Source organism: Palaemon carinicauda, chromosome 39, assembly GCF_036898095.1.
Source record: "Palaemon carinicauda isolate YSFRI2023 chromosome 39, ASM3689809v2, whole genome shotgun sequence".
Classification (NCBI taxonomy): Eukaryota; Metazoa; Arthropoda; class Malacostraca; order Decapoda; family Palaemonidae; genus Palaemon; species Palaemon carinicauda.
Window position 1 is genome coordinate 25,991,149 of NC_090763.1, and position 17,778 is coordinate 26,008,926.

Here is a 17,778-nt window from a genome sequence, read left to right on the forward strand (position 1 = left end):
ATATATATACACACACACACACACATATATATATATATATATAAATGTGTAGGTCAGAAGTGAAATTCATTAACCACTTAGTGTTTGAATCATGCTATTAGGCCTATTTTTATTACAACATTAGGCAAAAAAAAGAAATGGTTGTTATTACATATATTTTTTTCTTTATCTGCTCTCTACTCTCTTATTGCAGATGATATGAACTATCTTCATGGTTTTATTTTATTTTGTAGGTTTCTTAATGATTAGAAAAAAAAAAACATTTTCCGTGTTCAGCTTGTGACGGATTCCGATATCTATCGGGTCATTAGCAGTCGTTGGGTCTGCATTCAAACATTATCTTTATTCATGGGTCTACGGTATAGTCGCCAAAATTTATCCCGACGAAATAGGCCACTAGATTTCCGCTCAGTGCAAGTCCTACTTATGTTGTCCAACAAAAAACTACAGTATATTTTGGCTTACAACTTCATTCTTTAATCTTTGATTTATAATTCCTAGTTATCTGTCACAAAAACATAACACCTTTATCTAAAACTATAGTTAAAACTATCAGAAATACACATTTAGTTTAACCAAAGGGGATAGGTATGTTTAGGGAGATCCGCTCTCCTTTCATTTAGGACGGGTGAGACACCAAGAGAAACGAGTCAAAGAGAAGAAACTGTCTCAACCTCTTTTTATGCTAGTCTGCTTAACTATAAGATAAATTTACATGAGATAATTTTATGCCATTATTAGAGAAGCCTGAATATTATTTCTGCAGTGTTTAATGTACATACAAATGGTATGGTTCTTCATTCGTTATCAACTGCAGGTAAACTTGTTCTTTGAAGTCTTGAAAGTACTTGCTAAGTTTATATTTTTTTAGAATTAAGATTGAAAATAAATACATAATTAAGATGTGAGAGGATTTTATTTGAATTAACCTTACGATTATACTTCCAATATTTATTTATAGAATGTTAAAGAATATTTTATATATTTTAAAAGAATGAAGAAAGGCTTATGATTTCAAATATTGGACAATGCTATTCATAAATAGTCGATATATATTTTGATTTTTTTTTTTAGAAGCAAATGATAAATGTATTATCGTTGCTTTTAGAGGAGTCAAATATGTGCATTCGTCAAAGAAGGCAATTTGGTTTCAAGACTTTGCTGTCCTTAAAACTAAATGACATCATTTGCAGTGAGTATCCAATGAGCGTACCTTAGCTAACAAAACAATTGTATGCTCAACCAATGAAACATGAGAGAGAGAGAGAGAGAGAGAGAGAGAGAGAGAGAGAGAGAGAATTAATAAGGTGTATCGAGAAACAACACTAGCAGAAACCGTGTGAATGGTCACCGGTAAAGCATGTAGCGATCTAGCAAACTGGTCCCGTAAATCCTGTGTAAGTGCAATAGGCCGATGCAGATACTGTGAAGGCTCGATTCATGGACGTGGTGGTGATTGTGGCCGTTGTGGTGGTAGTTTGCCAGACGGTGAAGACAAGTTTCTCCCTCTTGTCCAACCCGGCGGGGGTTTCATCCTCTTCCGGCAGCTTTTCGGAGGTGTCCAAGTCTGACTCCACTGTCAGGATATCCTCCACGTTTAAGATTGTCCTCTGCCGCCTGCGGATTCTTCTTCCCTGGCACGCCTGGGCATTGGCTAGAAGGAGGGGGAATTGGATAAAGGTAAGTAAAGTCGATAGTTAGATATAAGTACACTTTTGTATTAATGGTAATCAATGCTTGCTTATCACCTTCGCCAACTTCGTGGCGGCGAAGGTTATGTTTTGATAGGCCTATGTTTGTATGTCTGTCTGTGTGTTTGTGATTCGCATACCTCAAAAACTATTTGACCGAATCTCATGAAATTTGGTGGGATGATTGGCCAGGATCCAAGGACAATTTGATTATATTTTGCGAATGATTGGGTCAAAGTTCAAGGTCACGAAAAGGTAAAAAAGTGTCTTTTGGCCATACCTTGGTCAATTATAATCCGATTTGTATGAAACTATTGCCAATAAATACATAATTCAATTGCATATCTTGTGATATACAACATAATATAGTGGTATCATTACCCTTGTTTGTGTAATTATTTGTTTGTACGTCTGTTTCTGTGATTGTGATTCCTATAACTCCAAAACTATTGGACCAAATGTCATGTAATTTGATAAGATGACTAGCCATGATCTAAGGACCATTTGATAAGATTTTGTAAGTGATTCGGTCAAAAGCCAGGGCTAAGGTCACGAAAAGGTCAAAAACGTTTTTTTTTTTAATTTTTGGCCATACGTGGCCGATTTTTATCTGATTTGTATGAAAATAGTGCCAAAATGTGCATAATTCAATTGCCTATCTTATGATACATGTCTTTTGGGATCATATACCCACATCATCAGTATTCTTGGTGACAAAAGTGGCAGTGGCGAAGGTATGCGCTCCACCGAGTGCCCGATCTAGTTTCACTATTTTTGTTGAAGCTGAACTTCAATATTTACTTTATAACTTGTTCTGCAGATGCAATAGAGGCAATCTATCTATTAGTTTCATTGAACATATATATAATGTATTTTAATGGGATGAAGGGAGGACTGGGAAGGATTAAAATATTATGAACAGTAAAATAACTACACGATTATTATTATTATTATTATTATTATTATTATTATTATTATTATTATTATTATTATTATTATTATTATTATTATTATCTTCTAAGTTACAAGGGCCCCCAGGGAATAATACCCCAAAGAGGAAAAAAAACAAGGAAATAAGCAATTTATAAGAGAAATAATAGAAAAAATCAAAATAAAATTTTTTAAGGACAGTAACAACTTTAGATTTGATCTTTCATACATAAAAAAAAAAAAAAAAAAAAAAACAGGAAGAGAAATAAGAACAGCATGTCCGAGTATACCCTCAGAATAGATTGATCACCGAAAATCTTAAGAGACTTTCTCAATACACCAGAAGTATAAGGTTATAAACAGTAAGATGACAGGTCTCTTACTTGTGTAGCATGTATAGGGCACCACAGTCGTCTTGGTGGAGATATCCGTATAGGTGGTGGTGCCATAAGACGCTATTATGATCTTTTCCCTTCGACCAATGTCCGCTGGATCTTCATCTGGTCGGGGCGCATGCGCGTACGGCGTATGGATTGCATGAGAGAATTTACAATGAGTTTCTTAATGAAAATTAATAAGATTGATTTTCAAGAAAATATCCCTAATTTGAATTAAATTGCATACTTCTTTGCTATTCTGGATAATAGATTCATGCAAATGTGTTCTGTGAAATACGCAATGCGTAAATAATAGTTTTAACAGGAAAATATACATACACGCACAAGCGGGCCTGTGTACACGTACACTAACACACAGATGAACACGCACACAAACACACACACACACACACACACACACACACACACACACATATATATATATATATATATATATATATATATATATATATATATATATATAGATAGATAGATAATAGATAGATATGAGTACTAGTGATAGAATTGCATGATTAATTGTCAAACTAAATAAAGAGTATAAACTAAAGATCATACAAACGTATGCACCAACAACATCCCATACAGAGGAAGCAATAGAAACTTTTCATGAAGATCCAGGTGATATCTATGAAAAAGACTCAATTTACATTTATTTTGATTGATTTCAATGCTTAAGTAGGTAAAAAAAAAAAGAGAGGAGAATCAGCAATAGGTAAATTTGGAGTAGGCACAAGGAATAACAGTAGAATTTTCTAAAAGAAACAATGTTAAAATCATGAACACTTTTTTGTATGAAAAGGAACATAGAAAATGGACAGGGAAAAGCCCAAATGGAGAAATGAAAAACGAAATAGATTTTATTATCAGGGAAAACAAGTTAATTCAGTTAAAGTTGTAACAGCGCTTAACAAGTTAAAAGACAAGCGACCATAGAATGGTAAAAAGAAAAATTTGTTTATATCTAAGGCAAGAAAGAGAAAACTGGTTTTAAGATAGAAAATATATACTCCTGTAATAAGAGAGAAATCTGTTGAATTTAGTTGAGCAATACCACATAGATACTCCAAGGTGCACGCTGAAATGGAAGTAAAGAAGAAATGAACAGTAATTAAAAAAAAAAAAAAAATGTATTGGAATCAACACAAGAGAATCATGGAAGGAATTGCAAAAGATGATAGAAGATTTGAATAGAGAAAGTAGAAATGTAGGAATCAAGATTAATATAAGTAAAACTAAGATAATGCTCAATGAAAATGCAGAGACATCAAAGAAGCATATTTGACGACCCTCTAGAGATTGGTAATGAATATACAATACGTACTAAGGACAGGCAGCAAATGTTTCCCTAGGATATGAGAAGGTTATTAAAAGTATAAGCATGGGATGGAATGTTTTCGGTAAACAAAAGGAGATTATAAAAAGTAAAATGAAAAGTATTTAATCAAATGGTCTCACCAGTATTAACTTATGCATCGGAAACTTGGAGCTTTACTAAAGCCTCAGATCATAAGCTAGTTACAACTCTGAGAGCTATGGAAAGAACATTGATGGGAATAACACTAAGAGACAGAAAAAGAGCAATATGGATACGAGAGCAAACTAAAGTAGAAGATATTCTAACAACACGTAAGGAAACGCAGTGGACATAGGCAGGACATAAGATGAGAATGACAGATAATATATACTCATTAAGAATATCAGAATGGGTCCCTAGAAAATGGAAACAAAGCAGGGGAAGGAAGAAAATACGATGGATTGGCGAGCTAAGGACGTTTGCTGCTATAGACTGGCATAAAAAGACCATATGTAGACTAGAATAGAATGACATGTCTAAGCCCTTTGTTTTGCAAGGGACTAGCAACGGTTGATGATAATGATAATGATGATGATGATGATGATATATACATATACAGTATAAGTAGGCCTTTAACTCACCTTCCGTGTTATCAACCTCCCTGTCAGCAAAGGATGAGCTGACAACAAGAGCAAAGACTGCGATCTGACACAAATATTTCTGTCGATTAAGAAAGAAGATACATCGCGTGTTATTATTATTATTATTATTATTATTATTATTATTATTATTATTATTGTTTTTGGTTTTTGCTGTTGTTATTATTATTATTATTATTATTATTATTATTATTATTATTATTATTGGGTAAGCTGCAACCCTAGTTGGAAAAGCAGGATACTATAAGCCCAAGGGCTCCAACAAGGAAAAACTAGCCCTGTGAAGAAAGGATATAAGGAAATAAGTAAACAACATTAAAAGTAATAAACTATTAGAATAAAATATTGTAAAAAAAAAAAGTATCAACATAGAAATAGATCTTTCATAAACAAACTATGAAAAGAGACATATGTCTACCTGTTCAACATAAAGCATTTGCTGCAAGCTTGAACTTATGAACAAGATCAACTGAACAATAAAGGGCGTGTTGAAGTCTCCTTTGATAAAGGTAACATTTGCTGTGTAAAACAAATGGAAAAATATTTCACGAAAAAATATAAAAAAAAAAATATTTTCCTAAATCATTGCATTATGACAGCATTGTAATAGCTTAAATTGTTCATGTTTTCGGATGTTATGATTACTGTGTTAATAAAGTTTCTCAACATTACCAGTATTATTATTATTATTATTATTATTATTATTATTATTATTATTATTATACATAATGGAAATAAATGAACCATCGGTATAGATTAATGATTGATGAATCCCTGCATCTCGAAACGATGACAAGGACATTACAAAATAAGTTCAAGTGACAAACGAATAGATTCATTGTTACTCAGCTTCAAAAAACTATTTGAAGAGGAAGAATGCTGAAATAAAAGTGATTTTGCGGAAACTTGCAACGAACCTTGTCGGGCTGGTGCAAATGGCAGTGATTTGAGATTTGATCTGAGAAAGCTGAGAGGTTGAATATTTTAGGCAAATTATAGTTTGTAAATAAATTAAATTTTATATATTTTTCTTTGTGAATAGTATAGGGCATATTATTATTATTATTATTATTATTATTATTATTATTATTATTATTATTATTATTATTATTATTATTATTGTTATATAATAATAATAATAATAATAATAATAATAATAATAATGAGCCAAATTACAACTCTGCTTGGAAAAGCACGATGCTACAAGCCAAAGGGCTCCAACTGGAAAAATATCCCAATGAGGATAGGAAATAAGAGAATAGCCAATAAAGTACATATAATTAGATAATGAAAAAGAAATTAGGAAATATTTTAACATCAGTAACACTGTTAAAATAGATCAGTTCTATATAAACTATAGAACGAGATTTATGTCAACCTGCTCAACAGAAAAGCCTTTTGAACTTCTGAACTTCCATTATTTCAAATATCTGATTAGGACCATTCCAAAATCTGGTCACTGCTGGAATGAAACTCTTGGAAACTGGAGTACTTAGGGGAAGTACTTTGCAGAACATAACGACGGCAATAGAACCCTGCTTTGTTTACGTTTTATTATAAAGTAAGAAACATTGTTTTGGTAGGAATTAATTTGCTTACGTAAGATATTAAATGTTTACGATAGCCTTGAAGCCCCGAACCAATAGTTACGCTCAGCCAACTTGAAAAACTTCAAAATCACATATGACCTTCAAAATTCCCTAAGATCTTCAAAATCACCTAAACCTTTAAATTCACCTAAGACCGTCAAGATAACCCAAGACCTTTAAAATCACCTAAGACCTTCAAAGTCACCCAACCTTCAAAATCACTTAAGACCTTTAAATCACCTAAGACCTTAAACATCACATAAGACATTCAGAATTACACTTGGGCACGCTATTCTATCTAATTTCTCTCTTTCTTGTTTTGTTAAAGGTTTTATAGTTTCTATAGGAAATATTTACTTTAATGTTGTTGCTCTTAAAATATTTTATTTTTCCTTTCCTCACTGAGCTTATTTTCCCTGTTGGGACCCCTGGGCTTATGGAATCCTGCTTTCCCATCTAGGGTTGTAGCTCAGCAAGTAATAATAATAATAATAATAATAATAATGATAATAATAATACATTCAAAATCACCTAAGACCTTTAAAATCACCTAAGTCATTCAATATCCCCTAAGACATTCAACATAACCCAAGACGTTAAAATCACTTCAGACATTCAAAATCACCTAAGACCTTTAAAATCACTTAAGACCTTTAAAAACAACTAAGTCATTCAAAATCACCTAAAGCCTTTAGAATCACCTAAGACCTTTAAAATCACCTAAGACATTCAAAATCACCTAAGACCTCTGAAATCCCGTAAGACATCCAAAATCACCTAAGACCTTTAAAATCACTTAAGACATTGAAAATCACCTAAGACATTTAAAATCACCTAAGAAATTCAAAATCACTCAAGACCATCCAAAATTATCTAACACCTTTAAAATCACTAAAGACACTCAAAATCACCCAAGACATTTAAAATCACCTAAGACATTCAAAATCACCTGAGACATTCAAAATCACCTAATACATTCAAAATCACCTGAGACATTCAAAATCACCTAATACATTCAAAATCACCTGAGACATTCAAAATCATCTAAGACCTTTAAAATCACCTAAGAAATTCAAAATCACCTAAGACCTTTAACATCCCGTAAGACATCCAAAATTATCTAACACCTTTAAAATCACTTAAGACACTCAAAATCACCCAACACATTTAAAATCACCTAAGACATTCAAAATCACCTAAGACATTCAAAATCACCTGAGACATTCAAAATCACCTAAGACATTCAAAATCACCTGAGACATTCAAAATCACCTAAGACATTCAAAATCACCTGAGACATTCAAAATCATCTAAGACCTTTAAAATCACTTAAGAAATTCAAAATCACCTAAGACCTTTAACATCCTGTAAGACATCCAAAATCATCTAGCAGCTTTAAAATCACTTAAGACACTGAAAATCACCTAAGACATTTAAAATCACATAAGTCATTCAAAATCACCTAAGACATTCAAAATCACCTAAGACATTCAAAATCACCTGAGACATTCAAAATCACACAAGACCTTTAAAATCACTTAAGACGTTCAAAATCCCCTAAGACCTTTAAAATCACCTAAGACCTTTAAAAAGACCCAAGTCATCCAAAATCACCTAAGACCTTTAAAATCACCTAAGTTATTCAAAATCACCTAAGACCTTTAAAATCGCCTAAGTCATTCAAAATCACCTAAGACATTCAAAATCACCCAAGACCTGTAAAATCACTTAAGACATTCAAAATCACTTAAGACATTCAAATTTACCTAAGATCTTTAAAATCACCTAAGATCTTTAAAAACACCTAAGTCATCCAAAATCACTTAAGGACTTTAAATTCACCTGAGACATTCAAAATCACCTAGGACCTTTAAAATCACTTAAGACATCCAAAATCATCTAATACCTTTAAAATCACTTAAGACACTCAAAATCACCTAAGACCTTTATAATCACCTAAGTCATTCAAAATCACCCAAGACATTTAAAATCACTTAAGACATTCAAAATCACCTAAGACCTTTAAAATCACCTAAGACCTTTAAAAACACTTAAGTCACTCAAAATCACTTAAGGCCTTTAGAATCACCTGAGACATTCATAATCACCTGGGACCTTTAAAATCACCTAAGTCATTCAAAATCACCTAAGACATTCAAAATCACCCAAGACATTTAAAATCACTTAAGACATTCAAAATCACCTGAGACCTTTAAAATCACCTTAGACCTTTAAAAACACCCAAGTCACTCAAAATCACCTAAGGCCTTTAGAATCACCTAAGACCTTCAAAATCACCTAAGAACTTTAAAATCACCTAAGACATTCAAAATTACCTAGGATCTTTAAAATCCCGTAAGACATCCAAAATCACCTAAGGCCTTTAAAATCACCTAAGTCATTCAAAATCACCTAAGAACTTAAAAATAACCTAAGTCATTCAAAATCACCTAAGACATTCAAAATCACCCAAGACCTTTAAAATCACTTAAGACATTCAAAATCACCTAAGACCTTTAAAATCACCTAAGACATTCAAAATTACCTAGGACCTTTAGAATCCCGTAAGACATCCAAAATCACCTAAGACCTTTAAAATCACCTAAGACATTTAAAATTACCCAAGTCATTGAAAATCACCTAAGACCTTTAAAATCACGTAAGTTATTCAAAATCACCTAAGACATTTAAAATCACCCAAGTCATTGAAAATCACCTAAGACCTTTAAAATCACGTAAGTCATTCAAAATCACCCAAGACATTCAAATCATGTGTCCCTCTTATGCAAACCAGCTTTCCTAAATGTTGCAACCATTTGCCAACTGAAAAACTAATAAAAAAAAAAGTAATATTACCAAGTTATATAAACTCTCAAAGACATGCCAACTTATAAAAGTCACTTCATAATTAAGTCAACACAAGAGTTCCGATGACTCACCATCGTTCCAAAGAGAAAAGACTCGAGTAAAGACTTGAATGAGACCTCAAGTGTCTTTGGACTTCTCTCGAACTCCTTTTTATATGTATGGATAAGAACCGCCCCCCACCCCCCCACCCTTCTTCTTCATTTATTGTCTTTAATTGTCAGGAGGAAAAGAATACCTTTTGGGAGGAAGAGTAGAGGTTGAAAAAGTCCTACAATAAAGGTTTTATGGGGTCGTAGGATGGAAGCTTCGGAGAGAAGTCCTATACTTCAGTCTGAAGATAATCCTTCTGGGGACGAGTGGGTTGTCATGATAGTGCGTTGAGGTATTATTATTATTATTATTATTATTATTATTATTATTATTATTATTATTATTATTATTATTATTATTATTATTATTATTAGCAAGGCTGGAATCCTAGCTGGAAAAGCCAAATGCTATCAGCCCAAGGGGTCCGACAAGAAAAGAAAGCCAGTTCGGTAAAGAAATGGAGAAGTAGAAAATAAACTGTAATAAAAGAATGAGAAAAAAGAGACTATCATACGACGAATAATGGTGTTAAACTGATAAGTGTCACATAATCTATAAGATAAGTATTCACACTAAGTTTGAGCTTTTGAAGTTCCACCGATTCAACTATTTGCTTGGGAAATTCAATTAGCATATTGCTCACTACCGGAATGAAACTTCTAGAAATAGTGTTCACTATTGAGCCTTATCATATAGAAAGGCCTAACTATTAGAATAAAGTGCCTTGTACCACATAGAGGAATGTATAGTCTTGAAAGATCTGATTGCAAATGATGGTCAGAATTATGAAAAATCTTAAGTAGTTCCATGCACAAAGAGCTATTTAAAAGATGGTACCTGAGAATGACGACAAGATATCAGGATTCTATATAGATTCAATTTTTTTTTTTCGTCAAACAAGTTAATGTAAGAGTCAGCTGGTGAAAGATAAACAGGAAAACAAGAAACAAAATAAATGACTTAAAACATTTCCCCATGATTAATAGGTCTCCAAAACTCTTGAAAGACTTCCTCAATTCTTTTTTTTTAGCTGTTGAAGACAGCTCAATTTTTTTTTCATTTCTTATCCATACTATATGCTATTACAAGAATAATAATTGAAATCTTTTAGTGTAAAGTGAAGATCAAGTATTAGCAGGGTTTGTCATGAAGTTAGCAATCTATGTAAATGTTTGAAGCATAATAATATGGAAAGAACAGCTGCATCATTTCAGTACCTAAATTCAATACCAAAGGACAAACTATTTCTATAAGATTCCCGTGCAATGACCTGGCAATTTCATGTGCGTGGGGAATAAAGAATCAAGAAAAAAATAAAATGTTGTTATTAATAAGCAATGCACCAAAATATAAGATTGAAACGTTCTATCCATGGTTAGATGAAAAATTCATCATCATCATCTACTCCTACGCCTATTGACGCAAAAGGCTTCGGTTAGTTTTCACCAGTCGTCTCTATGTTGAACTTTCAATCAATACTCCCTCATTCATCACCTCCTACTTCACGCTTCAAAGTCCTCAGCCACTTAGGCCTGGGTCTTCCAACTCTTCTAGTACCTTGTGGAGCCCAGTTTAAAGTTAGCCCAAACCATCTCCACATACCCTTCAGCATGATCTCATCCACATATAGCACTTGAGTAATATCTCTCATAGTTTCATTTCTACTCCTGTCCTGCCATATAACTCGTATGAGGTAATTCCCAGTTGTGATAGATAGGCATAGCCAATTTAGCAAGGACTAGTAATGTAGAATTAAATGTGATTTTGTAAAGCGTTGATAGACTGTTCAGCTTCTGCTTAAATCATAACAAAGCCGTATTTGCCTCTGGCTATTGTATCGTCATTGTATGAAAATTCTGGATCTAATAGTTAATTTATAGGTAGTAGGTTGGCCAGGGCACCAGCCACCTGTTGAGATACTACCGCTAGACAGTTCTACATTGGATCCCTCTCTCTGGTTACTGCATATTTTGACTTTGCCTGCACATGCACCTAGTGGTCTGACCAATTCTTTCTACATTCTCCTCTGTTCTCTTACACCTGACAACACTGAGATTAACAAACATTTCTTCTTCGCTCAAGGGGTTAACTACAGCAATGTAATTGTTCAGTGGCAACTTTCCTCTTGATAAGGATAAAAGACTCTTTAGCCATGCATAGTAAGCAGCTCTACTAAGAAAGGAAACTCGTAGAATCAAATCATTGGTCTCTAGTCTTGGGTAGTGCCATAGCCTCTGTACCATGGCCTTCCACTGGTTTGGATTAGAGTTTAAGGGTACAATAGAGCACACTATTCTATCTTAATTCTCTTTCTCTTGTTTTTAAAGTTTATATGTGAAAGATTCAATTTAATGTTGGTACTGTTCTTAAAATATTTTATCTTTATTGTTTACTACTTCTCTTGAGGTTTGTATCCTCTCCTCACTGGGCTATTTTTTCTTGCTGGAGCTCTTAGGCTTATAGCACCGTACTTTTCAAACTAGGTTTGTAGCTTAGATAATAATAATAATAATGATAATAATAATAATAATAATAATAATAATAATAATGATAATAATAATAATAATAATAATAATAATAATAATAATAATAATAGCAACAAACTGCTGCTTGACAGACGAATGGCCTTTTAAGATCTTGGGGATCCCGATGAAGTTTGCAACTTCATGTGCAATAATGGTACCTTGCAAGTATCAATTGCTAATAACTTTTTAAAATTAAGAATTTTAATTTTTTTATTTTTTACATCTGAATAGGTGTTAAGTTGTCATTTTTGTCATAGTTATGTAAACAAGATGTTTTTGAGTAATTAGTTATGATGACAGGACGTTTTTGCTTAATTAGTTATGTAGACATGATATTTTTGCTCAATTAGTTAGAGACAGGACTTTTTGCTCAATTATTTATGTAAACAGGACGTTTTTGCTTAAGCAGTTATGTAAACAAGATGTTCTTGCTCAACTATTTATGAAGCCAGAACGTTTTTGCTTAATTAGCTATGAAGACAGGACGTTTTTTCTTGATTAGTTATGTAGACAGGACGTTTTTTCTTGATTAGTTATGTAGACAGAACTTTTTGCTTATTCACTTTTGTAGACAGGACGTTTTTGCTTAATTAATTATGTGGACAGGACGTTTTTGCTTAATTAGTTATGTAGACAGGATGTTTTTGCTTAATTAGTTATGTAGACAGAATATTTTTGCTTAATTAGTTACGTAGACAGGACTTTTTGCTTAATAAGTTATGTAGATAAGAGATTTTTTGCTTAATTAGTTTGTAGACATGATCCTTTTGCTAAATTAGTTTGTAGACAGGATCCTTTTGCTTAATTAGTTTTTAGACAGAACCCTTTGGCTTAATTATATATGTAGACAGGACGTTTTTGCTTAATTAGTTATGTAGACAGGACGTTTTTGCTTGAATAATTATGTAGACTGGGCGTTTAACTTGATTACTTATGTAGACAGGACTTTTTTGCTTAGTTAGTTATGTATCTAGGACGTTCTTTCTTAATTAGTTATGTAGACAGCAACCCTTTGCTTAATTAGTTTGTAGACAGGATCATTTTGCTTAATTAGTTATGTAGGCAGGACCCTCTTGCTTAATTTGTTTTGTAAACAGAACGTTTTTGCTTAATTAGTTATGCAGACAGGAGGATTTTGCCCAATTAGTTGTCTAGCTAGGACGTTTTGTATCAATTAGTTATGTAGACGAGACGTTTTTGCTTAATTAGTTGTGTAGACAGAACGTTTTTGCTTGATTAGTTATGAAGAAAGGATGTTTTCACACATTTAGTCATGTAGACTGGACTTATTTGCTTAATTAGTTATGCAGAAAGAATGTTTTTGCTTAATTATTTATGTATACTGGACTTTTTTGCCTTTTTAGTTAAGTAGACAGGACTTCTTTTGCTCAATTAGTTATGTAGACGGGAGTTTTTTTTTTTGCATAATTAGTTACTTAAATAGGACTTTGTGGTTAATTAGTTGTGTATATATGATGTTGTTGCCTAATTGATTATGTAGATAGAACGTTTTTGCTTAATTAGTCATATAGACAGGAAGTTTTTTCTTCATTAGTTAGGTAGATAAGACTTTTTTGCTTAATTAGTTATGTAGACAGGACGTTTTTGCTTAATTAGTTATGTAGAGAGGATTATTTTGCTTAATTAGCTATGTAGACAAGATGTTTTTGGTTAATTAGTTATGCAGATAGGACGTTTTTGGTTAATTATTAGGTAGACAGATCCTTTTGTCTTAATTAGTTATATAGACAATACTATTTTGCTTAATTTGTTATGTAGACAGGATTTTTTTCCTTAATTAATTATGTAGGCAGGACTTTTTTGCTAAACTAGTTATGTAGACAGAACTTTTTCTACTTAATTATTTATGTAGAGAGAACGTTTTTGCTTAATTAGTCACGTAGAGGGGACGCTTTTGCTTTATTAATTATATAGACAGTACGTTTTTTCTTAATTAATTTATTTAGACAGGACTTTTTCTTAATTGGTTACGTAGACAGGATTTTTTGCTTAATTATTCATGTAGACAGGGTGTTTTGCCTAATTAACTACGTAGTCAGGACATTTTGCTAAACTAGATTTGTAGACAGAATTATTTTTAATAATTGCTGTATTTGTGTAGACAGGACGTTTTTGCTTAATTAGTTTGTAGACATTATCATTTTGCATAATAAGTTTTAGACATTAACCTTTTGCTTATTTAGTTTTTAGATAGGACCCCTTTTCTTAATTAGTTTGTAGACAGGATATTTTTGCTTAATTAATTTGTTGACCAGGTATTTTTGCTTAATTAGTTATGTGGACAGGACCCTTTTGCTTAATTAGTTATGTAGACTGTATATCTTAGCTTAATTAGTTATGTGCACAGGACTTTTTTGGTTAATTAGTTATGTAGACAGGATGTTTTTGCTTAATTAGTTTGTAGACAGGACGTTTTTGCTTAATTAGTTATGTAGACAGAACAATTTTGCTTAATTAATTATGTAGACAGGACGTTTTTGCTTAATGGGTTGTTAGACAGGACCTTTTAGTTTAATTAGTTTGTAGACAGGACCCTTTTGCTTAACTAATTTGTAGACAGGATATTTTTGCTTAATTAGTTTCTAGACAGGGAGTTTTTGCTTAATTAGTTATGTAGACAGGACCCTTTTGCTTAATTAGTTTGTGAACAGGATATTTTTTTCTTAATTAGTTATATAGACAGGATATTTAGCTTAATTTGTCATGTACAAAGGATATTTTTGCTAAATTAGTAATGTAGACAGGACGTTTTTGCTTGATTATTTATGTAGAAAGGACGTTTTTGCTTATTTAGGTATGCAGACAGGACTCTTTTGCTTAATAAGTTATGTAGACTGGATGTTTTGGTCATAATTAATTATGTAGACAGGACATTTTTGCATGATTAGTTATATAGACAGGACCCTTTTGCTGAATTCGTTTGTAGACAGGAACCTTTTGCTTAATTGGGTTGTAGACAAGATTCTTCTGCCTTATCAGTTATGTAGACAGTACGTTTTTGCTTAATGATTTATGTAGACAAGACGTTTTTGCTTAAATAGTTTTTAGACAAGACCCTTTTGCTTAATTAGTTAAGAAGACACTATTTGCATAATTAATTATGTAGACAGATTCCTTTTGCTTCATCAGTTTGTAGACAGGATATTTTAGCTTAAATAGTGATTTAGATAGGATTTTTTGCTTAACTAGTTCTGTAGACAGGACCCTGTTGTTTAATTAGTTACGTAGACAAAACCCATTTGGTTAATTAGTTTGTAGACAGGACCCTTTTTCTTAATGATTTATGTAGACAGGACGTTTTTGCTTAATTATTTATGTTGAAAGGATATTTTTGCTTAAGTAGTTATATTGCCAAGATTATTTTGCTTAATTGTTTATGTAGATAGGATGTGTTTGTCTAATTAGTTATGTAGACAGGAAATTCTTTAATTAATTAGTTATGTAGACAGGATTTTTTGCTCATTTAGCTATATAGACGTCTTAGCTTAACTAGTTATGTAGACAGAACGTTTTTGCTTAATTAGTCATGTAGACAGGCCTATTTTGCTTAATTAGTTATGCTGTTAGGATGTTTTTGCATAACTAGTTATGTAGACAGGACTGTTTTGCCAAATTAGTTATGAAGATAGGACTTTTTTGTTATTTAATTGTGTAGATATGACGTTTTTTCTTAATTAGTTATGTAGACAGGACTTTTTTGTCTATTTCGTTATTATATATAACTTTTGGCTTAATTAGTTATGTAGACAAGACTTTTTTGTTTAATTAGTAATGTAGACAGGACTCTTTTGCTTAATTAGTTGTATACGGGATTTATTTTCCTTAATTAGTTAAGTAGATGGACTTTTTGCTTAATTTGTTATGTAGACAGGACGTTTTTTCTTTATCAAATATGTAGACAGGACGTTTAGGCTTAGTTAGTTATGTAGACAGGATTTGTTTTGATTAATAAGTTATGGAGACAGTAATTTTTTTGCTTAATAAGTTATGGAGACAGGATTTTTTGGCTATAGTTATGTAGACAGGACTTTTTTTGCTTAATTAGTTATGTAGACAGTACGTTTTTACTTAATTAGTTATGATCTCGAGTTTTTAAAATTTCCAAGTATCTATCTCAAGTTATTAAACATTTGGCTGGACCCCGAAAGACCTATCTCAATATTTCTATTTCAAAATTTTCTTTATGAATATCATAAATGGGATGTACTGGTACAGTAGTATATACACCATATACTTTAATAGGGACAACATCACATAGCATATTATTGAAAAAAAAACAAAAAAAAAAAAACAATGAGTACTTCTGTTGAGTATTCAAAATGGTAACCATTATTAACTACAGGTATAACAGTAGGCATAAAGCTTCAATTCATTCACATTATTCATACAGACTCTTATTTAAAGATCAACAGATAACACACCATTTCGTTAAATATTCCGAATTTAAACCTTTTTTTATTTGACTTGTTTGCAATGAAACAATCTCCAATAGATTTTGTAGATTTGAGAACAAAGCCCTCAGAGTGATATTGGGAGTTAAATGGTGGGGCAGGAATAGAAATGAAAATATAAGAGAGATTAGAGTGTTATATGTGGATGAGATCATGATGAGCAGACGGAGATGGTTTGGGCACGCTCCTCGCACTTCCACAAGAGAGATTAGTTCACCAAACTTTCAACTGGGCTCTACAAGGCACTAGTAGAGTTGGAAGATCCATGTCTACATAGCTGAGGACTATGAAGCGTGAAGTAGTAGATGATGAAGGGAGAAGTATTGAATTAAAAGCTCAAGATAGAGACGACTGGCGAAATGTAACCGATTCCCTTTGCGTCAACAGGCGTAGGATGAGATGATAATGATGATGTTTGCAACACGATCTATCTGTACTTTTAAGAATGCTCGTATTTGTTCTATCTTACTTCTCTTCAGCTTTTTTTTTTCAAAGTTTTTATAGTTTATATATGAAAGATTCATTCCAATTTTGTTACTGTTCTTAAAATATTTTATTAAATTGTTCTTTACCGTACTTTTCTTGAAGGTTCTCTCCTTATTTCTTTCTCTCACTGGGCTGTATTAACTGTTGGAGTCTTTGGGTTTATAGCATCCTGCTTATCCAACTAGGGTTGTAGCTTAGCTAATAATAATAATAATAATAATAACAATAATAATAATAATAATAATAATTGGGTATTAAAATCCGCAATTGTACTCGTTGTATATTTAAAAATAGCGGGAGCTGTCAGTTTTTTTAATATACAACGGATATAATTGTGGATTTTAATACCCAAGATGAACAGACACGGTATGGTGTTTTATTCAAGTAAATAATAATAATAATAATAATAATAATAATAATAATAATAATGATTATACCTGTTTTGAAAGCTGGCTACACTATACAGAGTACAAATGAGTAATATCTAAATCTCAACATTTTTCATCATATCCACTTCATAATGATCTAAAAGGGGTTTCGTCATACGAGTTGTTTTTCATTCAGCCATAAAAGTCTATGATTTTCTTCCACTGGAGTCTTAAAACTACAAAATCTTCTTCCAGATGTTCGTAATTTGATACAAAAATCCTGAACTCAGAATCGCCTATCTCTCATTTTAGATAATCATCTCTCGAGTTTGGAGCTCGAGGACGTCCCATATCCTGTCTCATAGGCCTAATGACGTATGGGCAGGCACATGGGAGGGTTTATGCACC

At 32.2% G+C, this 17,778-nt stretch overlaps 1 protein-coding gene across 1 annotated transcript in view; it reads left to right on the forward strand.

Moving 5' to 3' along the window:
• The first annotated feature begins 1,303 nt into the window (after positions 1-1,303).
• The window catches only part of LOC137630821 (uncharacterized), a 37,654-nt gene continuing 21,179 nt past the window's right edge, over positions 1,304-17,778 (forward strand). Inside the window, exon 1 of the mRNA XM_068362369.1 lies at positions 1,304-1,680. Coding sequence (XP_068218470.1) covers positions 1,441-1,680 — 240 coding nt within the window. The 5' untranslated portion in view covers positions 1,304-1,440. The remainder of the gene's footprint in view (positions 1,681-17,778) is intronic.